This window comes from Acanthopagrus latus, chromosome 3, assembly GCF_904848185.1.
Source record: "Acanthopagrus latus isolate v.2019 chromosome 3, fAcaLat1.1, whole genome shotgun sequence".
NCBI classification, from domain to species: Eukaryota; Metazoa; Chordata; class Actinopteri; order Spariformes; family Sparidae; genus Acanthopagrus; species Acanthopagrus latus.
In genome coordinates this window covers 1,355,768-1,373,069 of record NC_051041.1, presented here as the reverse complement: position 1 = coordinate 1,373,069, position 17,302 = coordinate 1,355,768, and the positions used below count along the sequence as shown (strand labels likewise).

Sequence of the window (17,302 nt, the reverse complement as noted above, 5' to 3'; positions counted from 1 at the left end):
TTTAGTTCCAAACATTAAAGAATAAACTGAAATTATCAGCAGAACGTCAGCAGTTTTCATCTAAGGTCATCGGTCTTGCATGAAGATGCGGCTTAGTTACATTTTATTTTTTTTAATGGTATTTTTTTGTACTTTGTTGCTGAAACACGTTCTGCTCCTGTCAGAAATATTCTAATTAAGATTAAGAGAAGCAGACTTTGAGGCCTTCACAGCCCACTGGGTCCTGACTGGTCCTTGAGCCAGACTGTTGGACCGACCCAGGGAGGACGAGAGTCGGAATAAGATCCATACTAATTTCACTGTCAGCACACAAACCACAGAAACAGTGATTATAATTCAGCCTAAAAAGCACTTTTTATTCAAGTTTACATCCTGATAAATTAAAGTTAAATAACACAGCATGGTCAGAAGGGTAAATCTTTTTTATAAATAAGAATACATGTTGAGGCACTGAGATAAAATATCAAAACAACGTCCTGAATGCACTGAGGTTACATTAAATAGACCTGCTAAGAGATCAAGAGAAGCTGTCGACTTCTTTCTTCATTTCCTGGGGAGAAAAAAACAAAAAGAGAGAAACATCTGTCAACATGTGTGATCACGTTCTCTGACAGCAGCAGGTGAGCTCAGACACATCACCGCTCACTGCTGTCAATTAAAAATAGAAGAGTTGTGTCTCCCGGCCAGACGAACGTGTCGGTAATGATGACAGAGGAGGGTCACGCTCAGAGACAGGAAGTCACTTCACAACAACAAAATGTTTTCAGCCTTCGTCAGCATCATGATCCTTCAGAACAGACGCCTCAAACTGCCAGATATCAAAACCCAGCGGAGGATACCTGCTGCTAATTATACTCTTTCCGGTAACGACTAGCTGTCATTAGCAAGTACGTCTGTTAGCCGTGAAGCTAAGCAGCCCTTCAGGACTCTGACGGCGCCGCGACCTCAGACCACTGGGCTGTCTGGTCTCAGCTGAACTGGGCTCAGCAGCCTCTGAGAGCAACACAGGTCAGTTTGAAGACAGAGGATATGGTAAGGAGGCGATTTACAGCGGCTCTGATCAGGACAAGACACGGACAGGAAACGGCAAGTAGAGCCAGATTATTTTCCCATCTTACTAGGATTTATTTGGACCGAACCAGAGGTGACTGTGGAGACAAACTGTTGATATGAACGGTTTAAGCAGCGTCTGTTCACACCTGTGGAGGAGTGAAATAAAACCGTGACGTCAGCCGATACCTGAATGAGCTCCGTCTTGTTGAAGTTGTCTCTGTGTCTGTAGATGCTCTGAGCCAGCTGAGCGTAGAGCTTCTCCAGCGGCTCCACCTCAGCACCGTCAGTTTTAACCACGGCTCTGCTCAGGAGATCCTGATGGACACACAAGAAACATCACGCTAACAACAACAACAACAACACTGACAGCTGTGAATACGACTGAGAGAGGCGACACTGCAGGTGACCACACCTCCACACACGACCTGCTGGACTCACCCTCAGCTGGCGGTGATCGACTACCAGCTGTGTTGTTTCCTGGTCGAGGATCTCCACAGATCTGCCTCTGTTGAACAGCTGGATCTGCTCCTCTGTCGCCCTGTTGGCTCTCGTCTCAGTCCTGTCACTTTGTCCTGAGGAGGACGAGGCAGAAACAGTTTGTTCTGTCAGTTTATTAGTTATTAAAATAACATTCGTGCCATCGACAGCGACGGACTGGTCAAAGCTTCTCTGGGTGACAGACGCTGGGGGAGGATGTTGTGTGGTAACAGGACGCCACGTCTGACCCAGTCAGCAGTTTGAACTGTGGTTGCTCAACAGGAAATCACCACCAACAGGAAGTTGATGTCCTCAGTGCTCCCAACTCCAACCATGTTAGTTTTCTGAATGTGGATTAAAATGTGATGCACGTCGGGGGAATCAATGTTTCTGCCTTCAAAAGAAAATTTGTGAAAACGGACTGAAACTAAAAGCAAGTGCTGCCCGACCTTGAGCACGTCTCCCCCCACAGGAAGCCTTCAGTGGTCCAGTGTTGCATTCTGGTTGTTGTAGGTTTTCTACCTTTTGAGAAAAAGTGAAAACCAGCCCCCTTTTTCTCATCATCAGTTTCTTAAAAAAACAAATCTAACAACATCATTGAGGAAGTACGTCTTTACAGGGACCTTCACACATTCACATGATGTCAATACAGACGTCTTTCTTATTTATCAAGTTTTAATAAACCAAACTTGTTGAAGTCGTGACATTAACCCTCTCAATCAACACTTCATTCCAAATTGAAGAAAATTGGGTGATTTTTCTCTCTTTGACATCTATAAATGTGAAAACCCAGTAAGGCCAGAAAGACATTTCAAGTTGGTAATGTAAGAAATTTGGCAACTCGACACCTTAATGATTAAAAAGAAGCCAGTTAGAGAAACATATCAGTGATGTTCATGGACTCATCCTCCTACCAGACTACAAAGTGTATTTGTAGAGAACTAGAGCACCTGAAGCACTTCACCTGTACTCTGTGATCTCAGCTCGGTTTGTGTCAGTTTGGCTCGAGGCCCAGAGTTCTGCAGCGCCTCCAGCCTGAAGCTGCGGCCTGTCGAAGCTTGTTCAGCAGCAGCAGTCGTACATTCACTCCTCGTTTTAAACACTGTTCTGAAGCTGCAGCAGAGGAGATTAGTCGCAGTTTGGTGAAGAAGAGTTAGTAGAGAAGAGCACTCACACAACACTTCTGTTTCTGACACATACAGACCTGTTTTACTCAAACAGACCCCGTTCACCGTCCTCTTCAGGGGCGGGGGAGGGTTTGAGGTCTGACTCCTGAGGTTCAGCCTCACTCTGGGGACACCGTTAGCTTGTTGAAGGTCCATTGGCTCTGGATGGTGGTACCCGTTCACCAGGCCTCCATTTTGGATACCTGTAACGCTGTTTAAGTGGTGATGATACCCGTTGACGGTGGCTGTCAGGTGGTTCTGCTCCCAGTCGCTGCTCTCTGACGTGCTGGATGAACTCGGGTCAGCGGAGCCGTTCAGCGCTCTCATCTCGACAACTCCGTTCTCCTCCGGGCCGGCTTCAGAGTTCTCCCTGCTGGACGAGGAGGAGGAGGAGGAGGAAGACGAGGGGGGTGACGGCGCCTTCTTCTTCTTGGGTTTCTTGATGACGCCGGTGCTCCACTTGGACTTTCTCTGCCGTTTGTAGCGTTTTTGCTTGCGAGCTGAAACGAGAGGAGAGAAAGTCGTTAGAAAAAGTAGAATGTGAAGACGATAAGTGCAATCAAACCTCTTCGTCTCTCTACTTGATCGCCTCCTCTTCTTGCTCTCTTGTCTTCTCTGCTTCATCTGAATGCTTGTCACTTCCTCTCCTCCGCTGCTCTTTCACCCTGATGCTCTGATGGTTAAATAAAGACTCTGCAACTTCCTGTAGCTCACTCTCAGTTTGGTGCGACGAACACAGTGAGAGTAACATGAACTTCTTGTTGCAGCTCAGAAGACAAACGTAAGAATCTGTTTTCTTTTAATACATGATAGTTTTGTTCTAAAGTTTGTTCTTTGATATACTGATGTGTAAGAGGATGTTCACATCGTCTCAAATGACCACTTGTGATCAGATCTCACACATAAGTGAGACAAACAGACCCAGAAAGACAAAACATTTTTTACAAGGAATAAACAACTTTATCTTCTGCATTTATTGCTGAATGAACAAGAAGGTCCAAATAATGCAGAATGAGTCAGAGACAGAGTTTCACAGAGTTTATAAAGTGTCTCCAACTCAACAACTCACTAAACTGACACATTTGTTGAGGGAGTCTGGGGACTTTCTCCACGGGGACAAAGAAGTCGCCTATATTGTTCCTGTTTAGTGTCTTTGTAACATGTGACATGTTTAGATCAATAACATGTTTCTTCTTTCATAAATGGAGTGTAAATGGTGAAATCAGTGTAAACAGTGTGTTCAAACAGCTGATCAATGTTGGCAGGTAAGACTTTAGCACTTTAGACACAGAAGCAGACAGGCTGGTACAGACATGCTGCCACAAACTGACACTTTTTACAAGGAGACAAACAACTTCAGCTTCTGGTTTAATGCTGAATGTACAACGAGTCAGAATCTGTCGTAGCCATTTCACAAAGTTTCTCCTCATGAAACAACTCTTAAAATCGGATGATTTGTTAAGGGAGGCTGGTGATGTTGAATGGTTGGATCGGTTTAAACAGAAATAGAAAGGTTACTGCCTTCATTTTAAATAAAAACCAAACTGCACTAGCAGAAAAACTCATTGTACATTTCTAAAAGCACAATCATTAGTGCACCATACCTTCATGTTGAGTTTATCAGCCGTAGATTTAATAATATAATAATAAACAATATTTCTTTTTCCTTCTCTGTGGTTGATTTACCTGGAGGACTGTTTCTGCTGAGAGCTGAGCTGCAGACGCCGTCGGCCTCGTCTGAGTTCCCGTCCATCACCCAGGATGAAGCTGAAAGCAAAATAAAAATATTTTATAGTTTAAACTTTTATATTCTATATTTTACGATCTGCGTTGCTGCTGTCAGGACGTCTCACCTCTCCTGACACGAGACGCCTTGATCTCCTCGCAGACTCTCTCGAAGTCTTCGTCCAGCTCGTCTCTGATGATGGCGCGCACCGTGTCCTTCAGAGCGCACGCACGGTGACGAATGTGACGCTCTGACACACACACACACACACACACACTTCTATTAAATAAACTTAAAAATCAGAGTTGCAAGTGCATTTTATGCCATTTAAAACAGAGAAAAACATGAAATTCTAAAAATTATGGAGCTTAAAAAAATAATTTTTGGTCTTTATTACCATAATATATAATACAGCTTCAGCTCTAAAGACGGGAACGTGACACACACAAGTACACAAACGTGACGCAGATGCTTTAAGCTACATCGATGTCATGATTTCCTTCAGTGTCACCTGAGGTTCACCTCTCACACTCTTCCAGCTGAGCGTCTGATGGGAGGACGTGGTTTTGACAGTGAGCAGGTGAATCCAGGTGAAAGATCGGCTTCTGTTTTTATCTCACCTGTTAACCTCAATCAGTCACACACTGAGAGGCTCTGAGGAAAAAAAACCCACGATGATTTATTTTCACTCAAATCAAAGCTGCCGGCTTCACAGCGCAGCAGACACACTCACTGAAGTCCACCTGACAGCTGAAGTCAGTGCAGCGTCAGAGCTTTCACCTGGACTCACCTGCTCAGTCTGAGTCACAGAAAACAAATGTCATCATTAGAAGCTTCTGTTAGTGGTCGTCTCACCCGCGGGGTCTCTGTCCAGGTTGTACTTGAGGGCGTTCTGCCAGATGAGGTCTGCGTCCGACATGAACTCTCCGACCGTCTCGTACTTGTGCTCGTCGATGTTGGTCAGCAGCGTGGAGAGGTCCATCGGCCTCTTGACCACCAGCAGGTAGTCGGGGACCTGGAGGAGGCCGGCAGGTTTACAGTTTTGCCCAGAAATCTGACAAATTAGATTTTTTTAAAGTAACCTATAAACATAGTTTTTAACAAACATGAAAACCTGAGACCCTCTGACCTCCTCCATGTCGACCGGCTCCGTGAAGGCCTTGAAGCGGCGGTCCAGACTCAAACGCTCGGTGACGTTACGCAGGAAGAGGCGGAGCTCTCGCAGCACGTCCTCCTCCTGCTCCTGCAGACGGAGCTGCTCCCGCTCTGACAGCTGGCGGGGGGGAGGCAGGGGAGCCAGGGGGAGGATCTCCATGGCCTCAGTCACTGAGAGGAGGAGGGAGTCAAATACAACAGGTCATGATTTCATCTCTGACACAAACAGGTAACAGCGTCTGAAGGACAAGATGGAGTCACACACATGTGGGTTTCTTGGAGGGTGGAGCCTCAGCCGCCTGGTTCAGAATGAGGTCCTGGAAGAAGTCGGTTCTCTCCTGCCGGGTGAAGACGCTGATGGTGTAAACCTCCCCGTACTCCTCCCGAAACAGAGACTGAATCTGAGAAACCGAAGTCAGACCACTTTCATCAAGTCTCTCTGAGGGAAAAATGCTTAAAGTACTACTGGTGGACGAAACGTGAGACTTCAGTCCAGCTGCTCACCTCTGGGTCCAGCTGCTGATGGGGGACGCTGCAGGTGGCGAGGAGGAGGATGGGGGAGAAGGAGGGGATGCTGCCCAGCAGGCTGAAGAAGGAGGCTCTCAGCGAGGCTCCTGCAGTCTCCCACCACTGCTGGATGTGGGGGATGTAGAGGATGCTGGGAGACGTCCGCTTGGCCTCGCAGAACACCTGAGGAGGACGAAACAACATAAACAAAGAGACCAAAATGTTCACTTCTCTGAAGAAGACTTCACAAAAGTCAACCAGAGATTTATGAAAAAATAAATATGTCTGCAGTTGCCTGTTGTCACCACCAGATGTCACTAGAGGACCATATTCAGGGAGAAGGAACCAACTTTAACCTCACTTCAAGTCATTTCTTGGAGCATCTTTGAATACTTCCTGAATAATCCCTAAAATTTGTCCCATGACTTATATAAAATTCAGCCCCCTGTAGAATCATCATGAGCAGAGAAACGGGCCGTAAACATGTTTATCTACAGACTTAAATAAAAGGTTATTTCACCAGTTGGATCAGAAGCAGAACCTATAAAGTTTAAATCAACATCCGTCTACGTGGGTGTGATGTTTTCTGAGGAGTCACCTGGGCGCAGGCCTCCTCTGGGGAGGTGCTGCTGACCCCGAACAGCACGGCAGAGTCCAGGCTGTGGACGGTGAAACGCTCCAGAGCGTGAAGAACCGCCGGCGCCAGATGAGACGTCTGACCGGCACCGGGACGACCCGCCAGAAGCATCCGGGGACGGTGGGACGTCGGCTGTTTGACGGCACTCCTGCAGGGGAGCAGCAGTTTCAAAAGGACTTTATTTGACTATGTTTCAGCTGTAATGTGTCGTCATACTTCTCTGGTGTGAACATTGTTGGAAACATCTGAGATTATTCAAGAACACAAGAACTAGATTTTTTGAATTCTAAGTACAAAAACTTTACGTATTGAACGTTTAAACACAGTAAAACAGTTGAAACCAGATGTCATATGTACATTTTTGTGGTTCATGTTGCTGATTAAAAAAAAATCTAATTTGATCCAAATTTTCTTGATGATGTTTTTTTTTTTATCTGACTGTGGATCAGACTCACCTGGCAAAGTGCAGGAAGTTTCCACTCCTGGAGGTGGAGGGTGCCGAGATGCTGGACGAGCTTGAGACCTCGTCGCCTCCACTCATCAGGCCGTCGTCAAGGATACCGGAGGTCAGATCTGACATGCAGAGAACAACAGATCTAAGAGATGTACACAACTCTTCATACACCTGCTCCTCTGATTGGTTTGGAAGTGGTTCTGCCGCTGAGTTCTGCCAGCAACTCAGACTCACCTGGCTCCCTCTTCCTCTTCATCCCCTGCTCGGCGTGAGGGAACAGCCTCTGCAGAGCCTCCAGGATGTGTCGCAGGGTGGCGCCCAGCAGTGGATGAACCACAGCTGACAGAGGTTTGGCGGGTGAGGCGTTGAGGCGGCGAGCGGCTGGCGACATCTTCCTCATGGCCGCCAGGAAGTCGCAGCTGCTGACGGCGATGGAGGAGACGTCCAGCAGGAGCTTCTGGGAGGTGCCGTAGATCTGCGGGTAGTGGCGCCGCAGAGCGCAGAGCGCCGCCTCGGTGCACACCGCCCGGATGTCAGCGCCGCAGTAACCTGAGACACAGAGAGAGAGATCCAGGAAGTCAGCAAAACCTGCCGACCCATAAAACATGTCAACGTGTTTTGTCAGTTCCTATTTAAAAACATTACAGTTCTGTAGTTTTCTGTTATTCTCCTGTTTACATCCTGAGTGATCCAATCAAACAGCATCAACACGTCTCAGGTGACCACGTATGATCCAACCTCACATCCATCAACACGTGGGACAAACAAACGGCAGGTTTTTTTACACAAAGAAACATTTGCCAAATTTACACGAAAACCAAATAATGCAGAATTTGTCCAGAAGTTTCACAAAGTTTATAAAGTCAGGAAGGAAACAAACAACTTTTGATTTAATGCTGAATTTACAAGAAAGCACAGATGATTTAGAATATTGTTCCACTCAGGTTGGATGTTGATACCAGGTGTGAGACATTTTTCTGTGCTGTGTTTTAAGAACTGAACAGTATTTCTATGATGTCAAACACTGATCAGCATTGACGTCTTCACTTGGAGATGAAGCACCTGTTCGTCTCTCTTACCGACACATTTCTCAGCCAGTTCCTCCAGGAAGTCTTCGGACGGAGGAGGTTTCCACTGCCGGGTGTGGATTGTCAGAATCTCTTTACGAGACTGAAACAAAAAAACGAAACAAATGTTCAGCTGAGTCGACTGAGAGTCAACAAAAGGACAAATACAGATCAATAACAGAATCATGAGCTCCAAGAACTACATTCAGCATGTACTGTGAGGTCTGACAAAAGATGTCACCTCTCTGTCCGGCAGACCGAAGAGGAACTCCCTGTCGAAGCGTCCGGGCCGTCGCAGCGCTGGGTCGATGGAGTCCAGCCGGTTCGTCGCTCCGATCACCACGACCTCGCCTCGGCTGTCCAACCCGTCCATCAGAGCCAGGAGCGTCGACACGATGGAGCTGCAGGACGGATGTGATGAAAACATATTTGAAGAAAACCTGCATGTAAATGTGACGGATGCACATCTGCTGCTGTTTATTTATTGTATTTTCACCTGTGGATCTGGTCCTGCCTGCTGGATCGGACCGGAGCCAGACCGTCGATCTCGTCAAAGAAGATGATGGACGGACGCATCTGAAACGCCTGAGGACGACACAGACCAACACACACGACGCTGTTAAAATCTCAGGTGAAGGAAATAAAAATTAAACTTAATGTTTGAATTCAGAATCGTAGAAAAAGTCTGAGGCACTCGAGACGGTGAAGAGTTAAAAACCTTTAATCAATCATGACTGTCAACACTCCACAGAGTACATTTTTGTTTCCTTATTTCTAGAATAAAAACAGGAATCGATCAGTGTTTATAGTAAAGCTGTTGTCTGCAGGCAGCCAGCAGGGGGCAGCACAGAGACCTCAGGTGTGTTTTGTCGTGTTAGCGTGGTCTCACCTGCTCGAACAGAAGCCTCAGCTGGCGCTCCGACTCGCCCACCCACTTGCTGAGGCAGTCGGCTCCCTTCCTCATGAAGAACGCCACCTTCCTGTTGCCGGTGCTGCACTCGTTGGCCAACGCTCGGGCGACCAGCGTCTTCCCCGTCCCAGGAGGACCGTAAAACAGACAACCTCTGGAGACGGACGATGTTCAGTTAAAGTTCCACAGATAAATAATGTTTTTATTTGTTTTGTCTTAGAAATGCTGCACAAAGTTTTATTATCACCATAAATTTACTGAAGTGATTCTTTCTAAAGAAGCTCAGACGACCGCAGGTGAGTGATCAACATTAATATCATGTCTCATTTATTTACTTTACACTTCAGTTCTTCTACTTGAGTTTCATAGAGCTGAAACCAATGATTATTTTCATCGGAGATTAAACTGTCGATAATTTTTTGGATTTCTGGATTTGTTGTTTAAAATGTCAGGAAATGGACGTGTGACGTCCTCAAACATATTTCTGTTTGTGTCCACAACCAAACGATTTTCAGTTTCCTGTCAAAATATAATATTAAAACGTAATAATAGTAACATTTATTTGCTGGTATCCGAGAATCTTGACTTTCTACTTCCTTAAAGTATGACTCAAACCAATAAATTGATTATCTGAACAGTTGGCAAGTTATTTAATAGCTGACAACTTATCAAAATAATCATTTAATTGTTGCAGCTCTTCAGTTTTATGCATCTTTACTGCTGCAACACATAACAAAGTTTTCCCCTCATACATCAGTAAATTGGAGAAGTGTTATTGTTGACTCCTGATATTGATCCAGTGGTGTGTAAAATACAGAACTTGTATAATAAATTCACATGTATATACATATAATATATAAACCTGGGCGGCTGGATCTTGAAGTTGTCAAAGACTTCGGGGTAGAGAAGCGGGAAGACGACCATCTCCTTCAGAGCTGAGATGTGACCCCACAAACCTCCGATGCTGTCAAAGCCCACCTGAGGAGGAAGGAAAGGAAGGATGATGAGGGAGAGAGGAGCTGAAAGCAGGAACCACTTTAACTCGTCAACTCAGAACTCACTGACTGGTCGATGGCCATCGGATCGATGTCCGCCAGTCCTGCTCCTGCGTTCATCTTCTCTCTGCAAGTCCCCAGAAGATCACCGAGTGGACGACAGCTGACAGGATGAACACAAACACAAAGAAATGAAGATTGAAAACATCAACAGACACATTTAAACAGCACAGACGGAGTTTAATGAATGTTGATCACATGCTACTTCTTGTCTTTGTCTTGTATGTCTTTATGCTAAGCTAAGCTAACCAGCTGCACTCATGTTGACTGTACAGACATCAGAGTGGCATCAATCCTCTGAACTAGCACTGAAAATAATCAGATTGGTGTATTTGGAGTCTAAAGCACATCCACTGCAACTCGCTCATCTGTGTGATGAAGGAAGAAACTTTTAACTTCGACTCGATGGACAATTTATCTCCTCAACTTAAGTTGGATTTGGTTTCAAAGAAAAAGAGACATTTCATCCCTGAAGCGAACAGCAGAAACAGCGGGTGATGTGTTTGTGTTCCCTCAGCTTCATCACTTACTGACCTCTGAGAGACGTTGTCAACATTTTGCACTTCATCATCGGAGTCGTTGTCTTCATCAGAATGACTCGTCCAGGCGCTCTTCGTGGGTCTGAGGAAAAAATGTAATAAAATGTAATAAACAAACAGCTCAAACATGAAGAAGCACATTTTCCTCTCAAAGCTTCCTGCAGCTAAGCTGTTTATGTTGCAGTTACAGGACTTTTTTAAAGAAAATAAAAAATGTTTGATGTTGGTCTGACCTGAAGGCTCCTCTGAGGGGCGTGTTTGGACCCGAAGCGCTGATCCTCAACGTTCCTCTCAGGAACTCTAGACGACAACAAAGAAAATCGACATGAAGGAATTCTCAACATCATGATCGCCTGTAAGAAAACGTGTGTGGCTACTTCTTGAGTTTTGGTGACGATGGCTGAGTAAAGATGATGGAAGTGAATTTATTGTTTAAGTGCTAAATGTGTTGATATTTTTGCGAAGCTTGTGACAACTTCAGATGGGGTGAATGCTAATGATTTTAGTTTAGCAGGCAGAATGAACATTTCAGCTTCAAAAAAAGGGTAAATAACATCTTTTAAAATCAGTTTCAGATCTCGCAGCTTCTGGAGACTTGGATTAGGCCACACAAGCTGTATGGAGCCATTTTAAAACAAGTCTCCAGCTGCTTCAGTTGGATGTTTGATGCAGAAGTGATTGGTTCTACTGATTTTGGGTCAGCGGTCCATTTCTGACCGTTGCTTGGTCCCTGGTACAACGACGAGGCTCGGCTCAGTTTGGCGTTGAAGTTGTGGTTAACGCTGAAGTTGCTGTCCTCATCTGCCGCCATGTCCTGGCTGCTGTCCTCGTCGTCTCCACCTGTTATATGACAGATTATTAATAAATGGAAATGTTTTCAGAACGACACAAGACTCACGTTCTGCTGATTGTTCATACAGACCGTTGTCTTCCTCGCTGTCACTCAGCTCTCTCTGCAGCGCCGGTGTTCTTCTCCTCTGGGCTTTAGAGTAGATCTTCTACAGTTTCATCAAACATAATAAAAATACTGTTAAGATATTCAAAGTTGAACAAAAACCATTCAAGGCAGGAGAAAAGAGGCAGGATGTAGTGCTGCCTTGACATTATAACTCCTGATGTTTTGCCTTTAATCACAGACGTCAGAGTCACTGTGATAATTGTTCAGACACTTCAGTCTGAGAGCAAAGTTCATAAACTGTGTCAACTCTCAAACACACAAAGACAAAAACAGGGTCGCTGCCGTCCAATCTGTTGTCAGCTGATAGAGCTCCCCAGCAGCAGCGAGCAGAGGGAGGGAGGCAGGGTGCAGCCGGGTGCACCACCCTCACCACGGCCTGATAAGAGAGGCAGCACCCAGCGAGATGGACGGACTGTCAACGTGGTTCAGCTGTGGTCATGAAGCTGCTTCTAGACAGATCCACTTCAGTCAGCTGACAGTGACTGTGAGGACGTCAGCAAAGACAGAGTCTAAACTGTCGTCTGTCCTCCTGCTCAAAACGTTTGTGAACGTTTGGAGCAGGAGGACAGTTCAAAGTCCTGCTGGATGACAATTTAATAGAAGTCAAGTTCTGTTTTGTGACGTTGCCATGAGATACAGAAGTATCTGCTGCCGTACCACCAGACTCATCCTCAGCACTCAGCCATAGACAAATGTTTGAATCTCATGACTTGTGATTAACAATAATGCAGAAATGGCAAATCTTCAGTTTAGAAACTCCTCGTTGTGCGTTTAATTTTTCTCAGAACTCACAAAGACTCTGGACTGTATCTGGGAATCATCCCAGCCAGCTCCAGATGAGTCTGTAGAGCGCTGACAGACTCATCTGATGGACTGATTGGTGCCAGATGAGGTGTTCACTCTAATGTTTCAGGGAGTACAATACTGACTTCTTCTTTGATGTTGCTAAGCCGCCTCCTCTTCTTCACGCTGTCCATGTTCTTCAGGACCGATCGGGTCGCGCTGCAGAGAGAAAAGTGTCGGCATCAGAGAACCCTGTCACAACTTTACAGACATCGAACTCGTATTTCATAAACACAAGAAGCCGTGTTAACGATTTCTCTGTCATCTACTAATCACTTAATCTGCGTTACTTTACTTAAGTTTTTGTGCTGTGACGCTCGCAGCTGTTGTCTTACTTGGCGCTGATGCCGTCGAACATGTTGGAGGCCTGGTACCGGCTGGTCTGCTTGGTGGGCCGGCTGCTTCTCCTCAGCCCTCCGGTCCAGCCCGTCCTGCCACCTGTCGTTACACATGTGGACAGACATCTGATTCTGAAAGCTACTGAAGTCACCGAACACAGCCAACATTTAATTTAATCATTTCTTTGTGCCAATAAATCAGAGATTCCCCCAGAACTGCTCTCCTGTCAGGCTGAGACACATCAGGAGAGAGAACACTTTCAAATAAAGCCGATAAAATGTTATTAAACAAAATGTTTGCTTGTATCAGGAAAAGTGAAGTGAAAATAATATGACAGCACACACATCCACACGCCTGCTGCTGAAATTACTGATCATTTGTGACTTTTATGAGCAACTTAAAGGAACTGTTCCACTAAAAATATAAACCCAGTCCTCCTCTCCTCATTCCTGATGATATAAAGTCAGGTGAAGTGTCCACAGAACATTTCTGGAGCTTCACAGTAAAACAGAGTTGCAGGGAGGAGATAATGACTGGATGTTCATTTTTGGGTGAACTGTTCCTTTGAGAAATCTCAGAGCTGTATTTCCCAAACCTGCCTGATATTCCAGGCTTCAGCTCTTGATGATAATGTGACTGTTCTTACCTGGAGGGTTTTGAAGCCTTGCAGATTTCCTATAAACACAAAACAAGGTTCAGTATGAGAACAACTGATTTATGTCACATTAAGGTGACAGTTGGTCTTAATGTCATCACACAGAGTTAGAAATCAGTGTCAACTGATCATTAATTAACACTGAACAAACTGATCATCACAGCAGTGAAGCTGGTTATCAGACATGTTCTGGTGATTTCGGGCCGACCTGACGACGGCTCTCGCTGGTTTCACATCTTCATCCTCGTGTGTTTCTGTGTCGATATGATTCTGTTCGTCATCTTCATCGTTTAATCCCTGAAAAATACGTCAAACATGTTGGACACACACTGCACACATTTATTTTATGTTCCTAACAATAAGAGGATCAGAGGGGAAACTCAAGTGTGGCAGCAGATATAAAGAGAAACAAGTCAAACATAAATAATACATATACAGTAAAAATAGACATGAATAATGATACGAGAGCTTTTTAGAGTAAATCAAATAACATTAAAACACAGAAGTGTTTATTATTGTTTTAGTCTTTGTCAATACAACTATAAGCAACACTTCCTAAATAGTCTGAACTTCTTAAACCTCACCCCAACAAATATCCCAATATTTTAATAAATGAAAAAAATTATGCTACTACAGAAAAAATTGAAACCAAACTAATTTTAATCAATAACTAAAGTGAAATGAGCAAACCCAATCTGGAAACTTTGAACTAAACTGAACTGAAAACAAATATTACAAACATTAACTAAAGTTAACTGAATAAAATATTAAAAACCACACTTGAAAAACACAAAAATATGAAATAAAAGATAGACAAAATGTTTGTTTTTTTGTTTTCAGTCTTTGTCACGTATAAGCAACATTCACCCCGATATCTGATACTAATACTGAAAATAATACAACAAGTAAAACTAAACATTTTTGATCAATATCAGCTAAAATTTTAAAAACGAAATATTACAAAACAAAGAATATCTGTGTAACAGAATATTAGTACAGACTAAAAACATGAGTGAATATCTCTTTGAATGTATTATATCACTTTTAATTTAATTCCTAGTTATTTATCAGCTGATTTATACTGTATGACACTACATATATATCTACAGTCAGCAAATATCAGTGAATTAAAGTTTGGACAAATTAAACCTACAATCAGAAGAGAGAATCATCTTGTCTTGTTTTTCACATTCATTCACTAGTTATTGTGACATAATGAGCAGTTGTGTTGTTTGTCAGCGTTCCTTTGAGCAAACAGCTGCTCTCACACTGTTACTGTGTGTTCATGGAGCACTTTAAAACAACAAACTGTGAGCGAAAGATTCATTCAAAATAAGATTTAAGTGTGTAAAAAGGTGAATAAGTTAATCTGACAGATATAAAGTATCCTAATCATGCAGTTATATCAATAACTCACATGTCAGGATAGTGTGAACATTATTAGAATGATTATTGTTCATTATTATTGACACTCACACTTCTAAATACACACCGGATCTGATAAGATTAGATGATTTTACCTCTCCTGGTAACTTTATTCCTATTGTTTCTCTCCACAGTGATGATAAAACTACATGTGACTCACTTGTAAGCAGTTAAATGAATGAACCTGTTGCTGTGAGGACACATGAGAGCGTTAAACGACCTGACAGTTCAAAAAGAAAACACGCCTGACTCACAGCGGACAGCTCAGGTTTCTCCGGCCGGATGACGGTGCTCCTGCTCCGGGTGTCTGGTGGAGCCCGTGCCGGGGACTGGGAGCTCCTGGCCGGCCTCTGCTGCTGCGGCGGCCCGCTGCCTCTTCCGCGGAGCGTCACCATGGTAACGCTCTCATTCAAGCTAGCAGGCGAACTGTTAGCTGTTAGCTTACCGGAGAGTTGTTAGCACCGGGAAAAACGGCAGAAACAACGGAGACAGACGCTGTCAGACGGCTCCCGGTGGTTCTGCTCAACACACACACACACACACACACACACACACACACACACACACACACACACACACACACACACACACACAGTATATCTGATGGAGACGCTCCGCCGTCAAACCGCCGAGAGGATTCGAAAACGTAGCGATCTGACGCCGCCTAGTGACGTCATGCCGTAATATGCGTGTGACAACGAAAAAGTACAAAACGAAAAAAAAAATAGAAGGTTCATTTAAATAAGTGAAAAGTAAGAAAACACAGATATAATACACTTATAGATACTAACTACATTTAAAACACATATGTAAAAATTATATTTAAAGAAAATGTTTAAAGTTACATTATGCAATCAAGCACAATTCAGAATCAGATTCCGGGTCCGTGTTCTGCCAGCCAGACATTCAACTGCTGCTACTTTCAACTTCTACATCTCTACATTTTAGAAACAAATACTGTCTTTTAACTTGACTACATTTATTAAATAATTTCTATTTTTAGTTACTTGCAGGCTACCTCAGAGCCAAGGGAGCTAATTTCTTATTCAGTCTATTTAATCAACAATTCAGATCTAATCATCGACCAAGTCCATTATCAGTCAATACCTAGTATACAGTGTATCCAAATATGGAAATATATGTATCATTTCATACATTTCATTTTAAATTGTAAAACATTAATCAATTTAAACATCCTGGTCCGGTGGTGCTGAAGGCAGCCATGCAGCTCCAAAATATTTCAGAATTGCTCCTGCAAAGACAAAACTCCTCAGATTACCAAGCAAAATAGATCTGAAGCAAATATTCATACTACATAATTAAGTTATGTTACACTAATGCTGAACATGCTGTTTTTATATTAAACTTTGTAATATTCAGCACAGTGTCCCTTTAAAGAACCAAATTTCAGTTATTTCAGTTTTTAAGTTATCACTTTTAAGCAGTTTTGAACACATTGTACTTGTTAGAGTTATAAACCAAGATAAATGAGTGATGAGCACTTTGTGATACTGAAGGAATATGTTTGTGTGTAAATTTCACAGGTATTACAAAGTGGACAACTTGTGTCTAACTGATGATGTGGTCTTCAACTTTGCACTTTGTGTTATTATGATTCTTTTAAATAAAACCAAGTCATGCATCAAAAACATAACTGAACTGTAGGAATGTGCGCGAATTTGTTCGAAAGAAATAATAATTCATAATACATAGTCTCACAAATGCGGTAAAGAAAGACGTAACTAACTCAGTAGAGTTAATAATAGTCCACTCAGAGCAATAATCCACTGCTACAATAGTCCATAATAATTCACTGTAGGCCTGATATGTATGTGTGTTGTTAAGCACGCGTCACATTAGAGACCTATAAACTGAAAACACAAAAATTGTTGAATCAATGATAAAAATAATTAGTAAAGTTATGTTACATGGTAAATACTGAACACCGGAGGAGGCCTATGAGGATCCAGCAGACCTGACAGACTTCTGCCTAACAACACATCCTCCCTCACATGTGATGCCAACACACTGGACCTGCTGTAACCAGCCTGTTCCTGAAGCAAACACTTAAGCTTGCTAAATAATCTGCATTAGCTCCTCCTCCACCCACATCATGAAACCAAATCTTACCTTTGTCCTCTGAGTGTTTTTCTTCCTCTAGTTTCTTTTTTATCTGAACCAGATGAATACTTTTGTTCTGACGGTACCGGCGGCTCAGCGCAACTCGCCTCGCCTCTCCTCACTTAGGTGAACTGGTCGTCATAGCAACAGGGCGCAATAGACACCAGCGGGCCAGGTCCCAGGTACTTTTCACACCTTCTCCATACTGAGACCGG

The 17,302-nt window shown here is 43.6% G+C and overlaps 1 protein-coding gene across 3 annotated transcripts; it reads right to left on the bottom strand.

Annotated features, from left to right (window-relative positions):
* Nucleotides 1–329: 329 nt before the first annotated feature.
* Nucleotides 330–17,225, bottom strand: LOC119016702 (ATPase family AAA domain-containing protein 2-like). 3 transcript variants are annotated; one of them, XM_037092843.1, is made up of 29 exons: nt 17,097–17,225; nt 15,221–15,484; nt 13,750–13,838; nt 13,533–13,561; nt 12,883–12,985; nt 12,634–12,706; nt 11,669–11,744; nt 11,464–11,586; nt 10,980–11,046; nt 10,742–10,828; nt 10,214–10,310; nt 10,015–10,130; nt 9,132–9,306; nt 8,739–8,827; nt 8,484–8,643; nt 8,255–8,345; nt 7,410–7,724; nt 7,177–7,294; nt 6,683–6,869; nt 6,082–6,267; nt 5,843–5,978; nt 5,552–5,748; nt 5,278–5,437; nt 4,550–4,672; nt 4,383–4,463; nt 2,735–3,196; nt 1,492–1,625; nt 1,240–1,368; nt 330–550 (listed from the first exon to the last, which is right to left on the bottom strand). In XM_037092843.1, the coding sequence occupies exons 2-29, from the start codon at nt 15,359–15,361 to the stop codon at nt 518–520; spliced, it is 3,777 nt and encodes a 1,258-aa protein (XP_036948738.1). In that variant the 5' UTR covers nt 15,362–15,484; nt 17,097–17,225; the 3' UTR covers nt 330–517. The 3 variants fall into 3 exon arrangements, with proteins under 3 accessions (XP_036948738.1, XP_036948739.1, XP_036948740.1); XM_037092844.1 differs by lacking the exons at nt 330–550; nt 1,240–1,368; nt 17,097–17,225 and adding an exon at nt 2,495–2,643 and having other exon boundaries at nt 15,221–15,660; XM_037092845.1 differs by lacking the exons at nt 330–550; nt 1,240–1,368; nt 1,492–1,625; nt 2,735–3,196; nt 17,097–17,225 and adding an exon at nt 3,228–3,369 and having other exon boundaries at nt 15,221–16,180.
* Nucleotides 17,226–17,302: the final 77 nt, after the last annotated feature.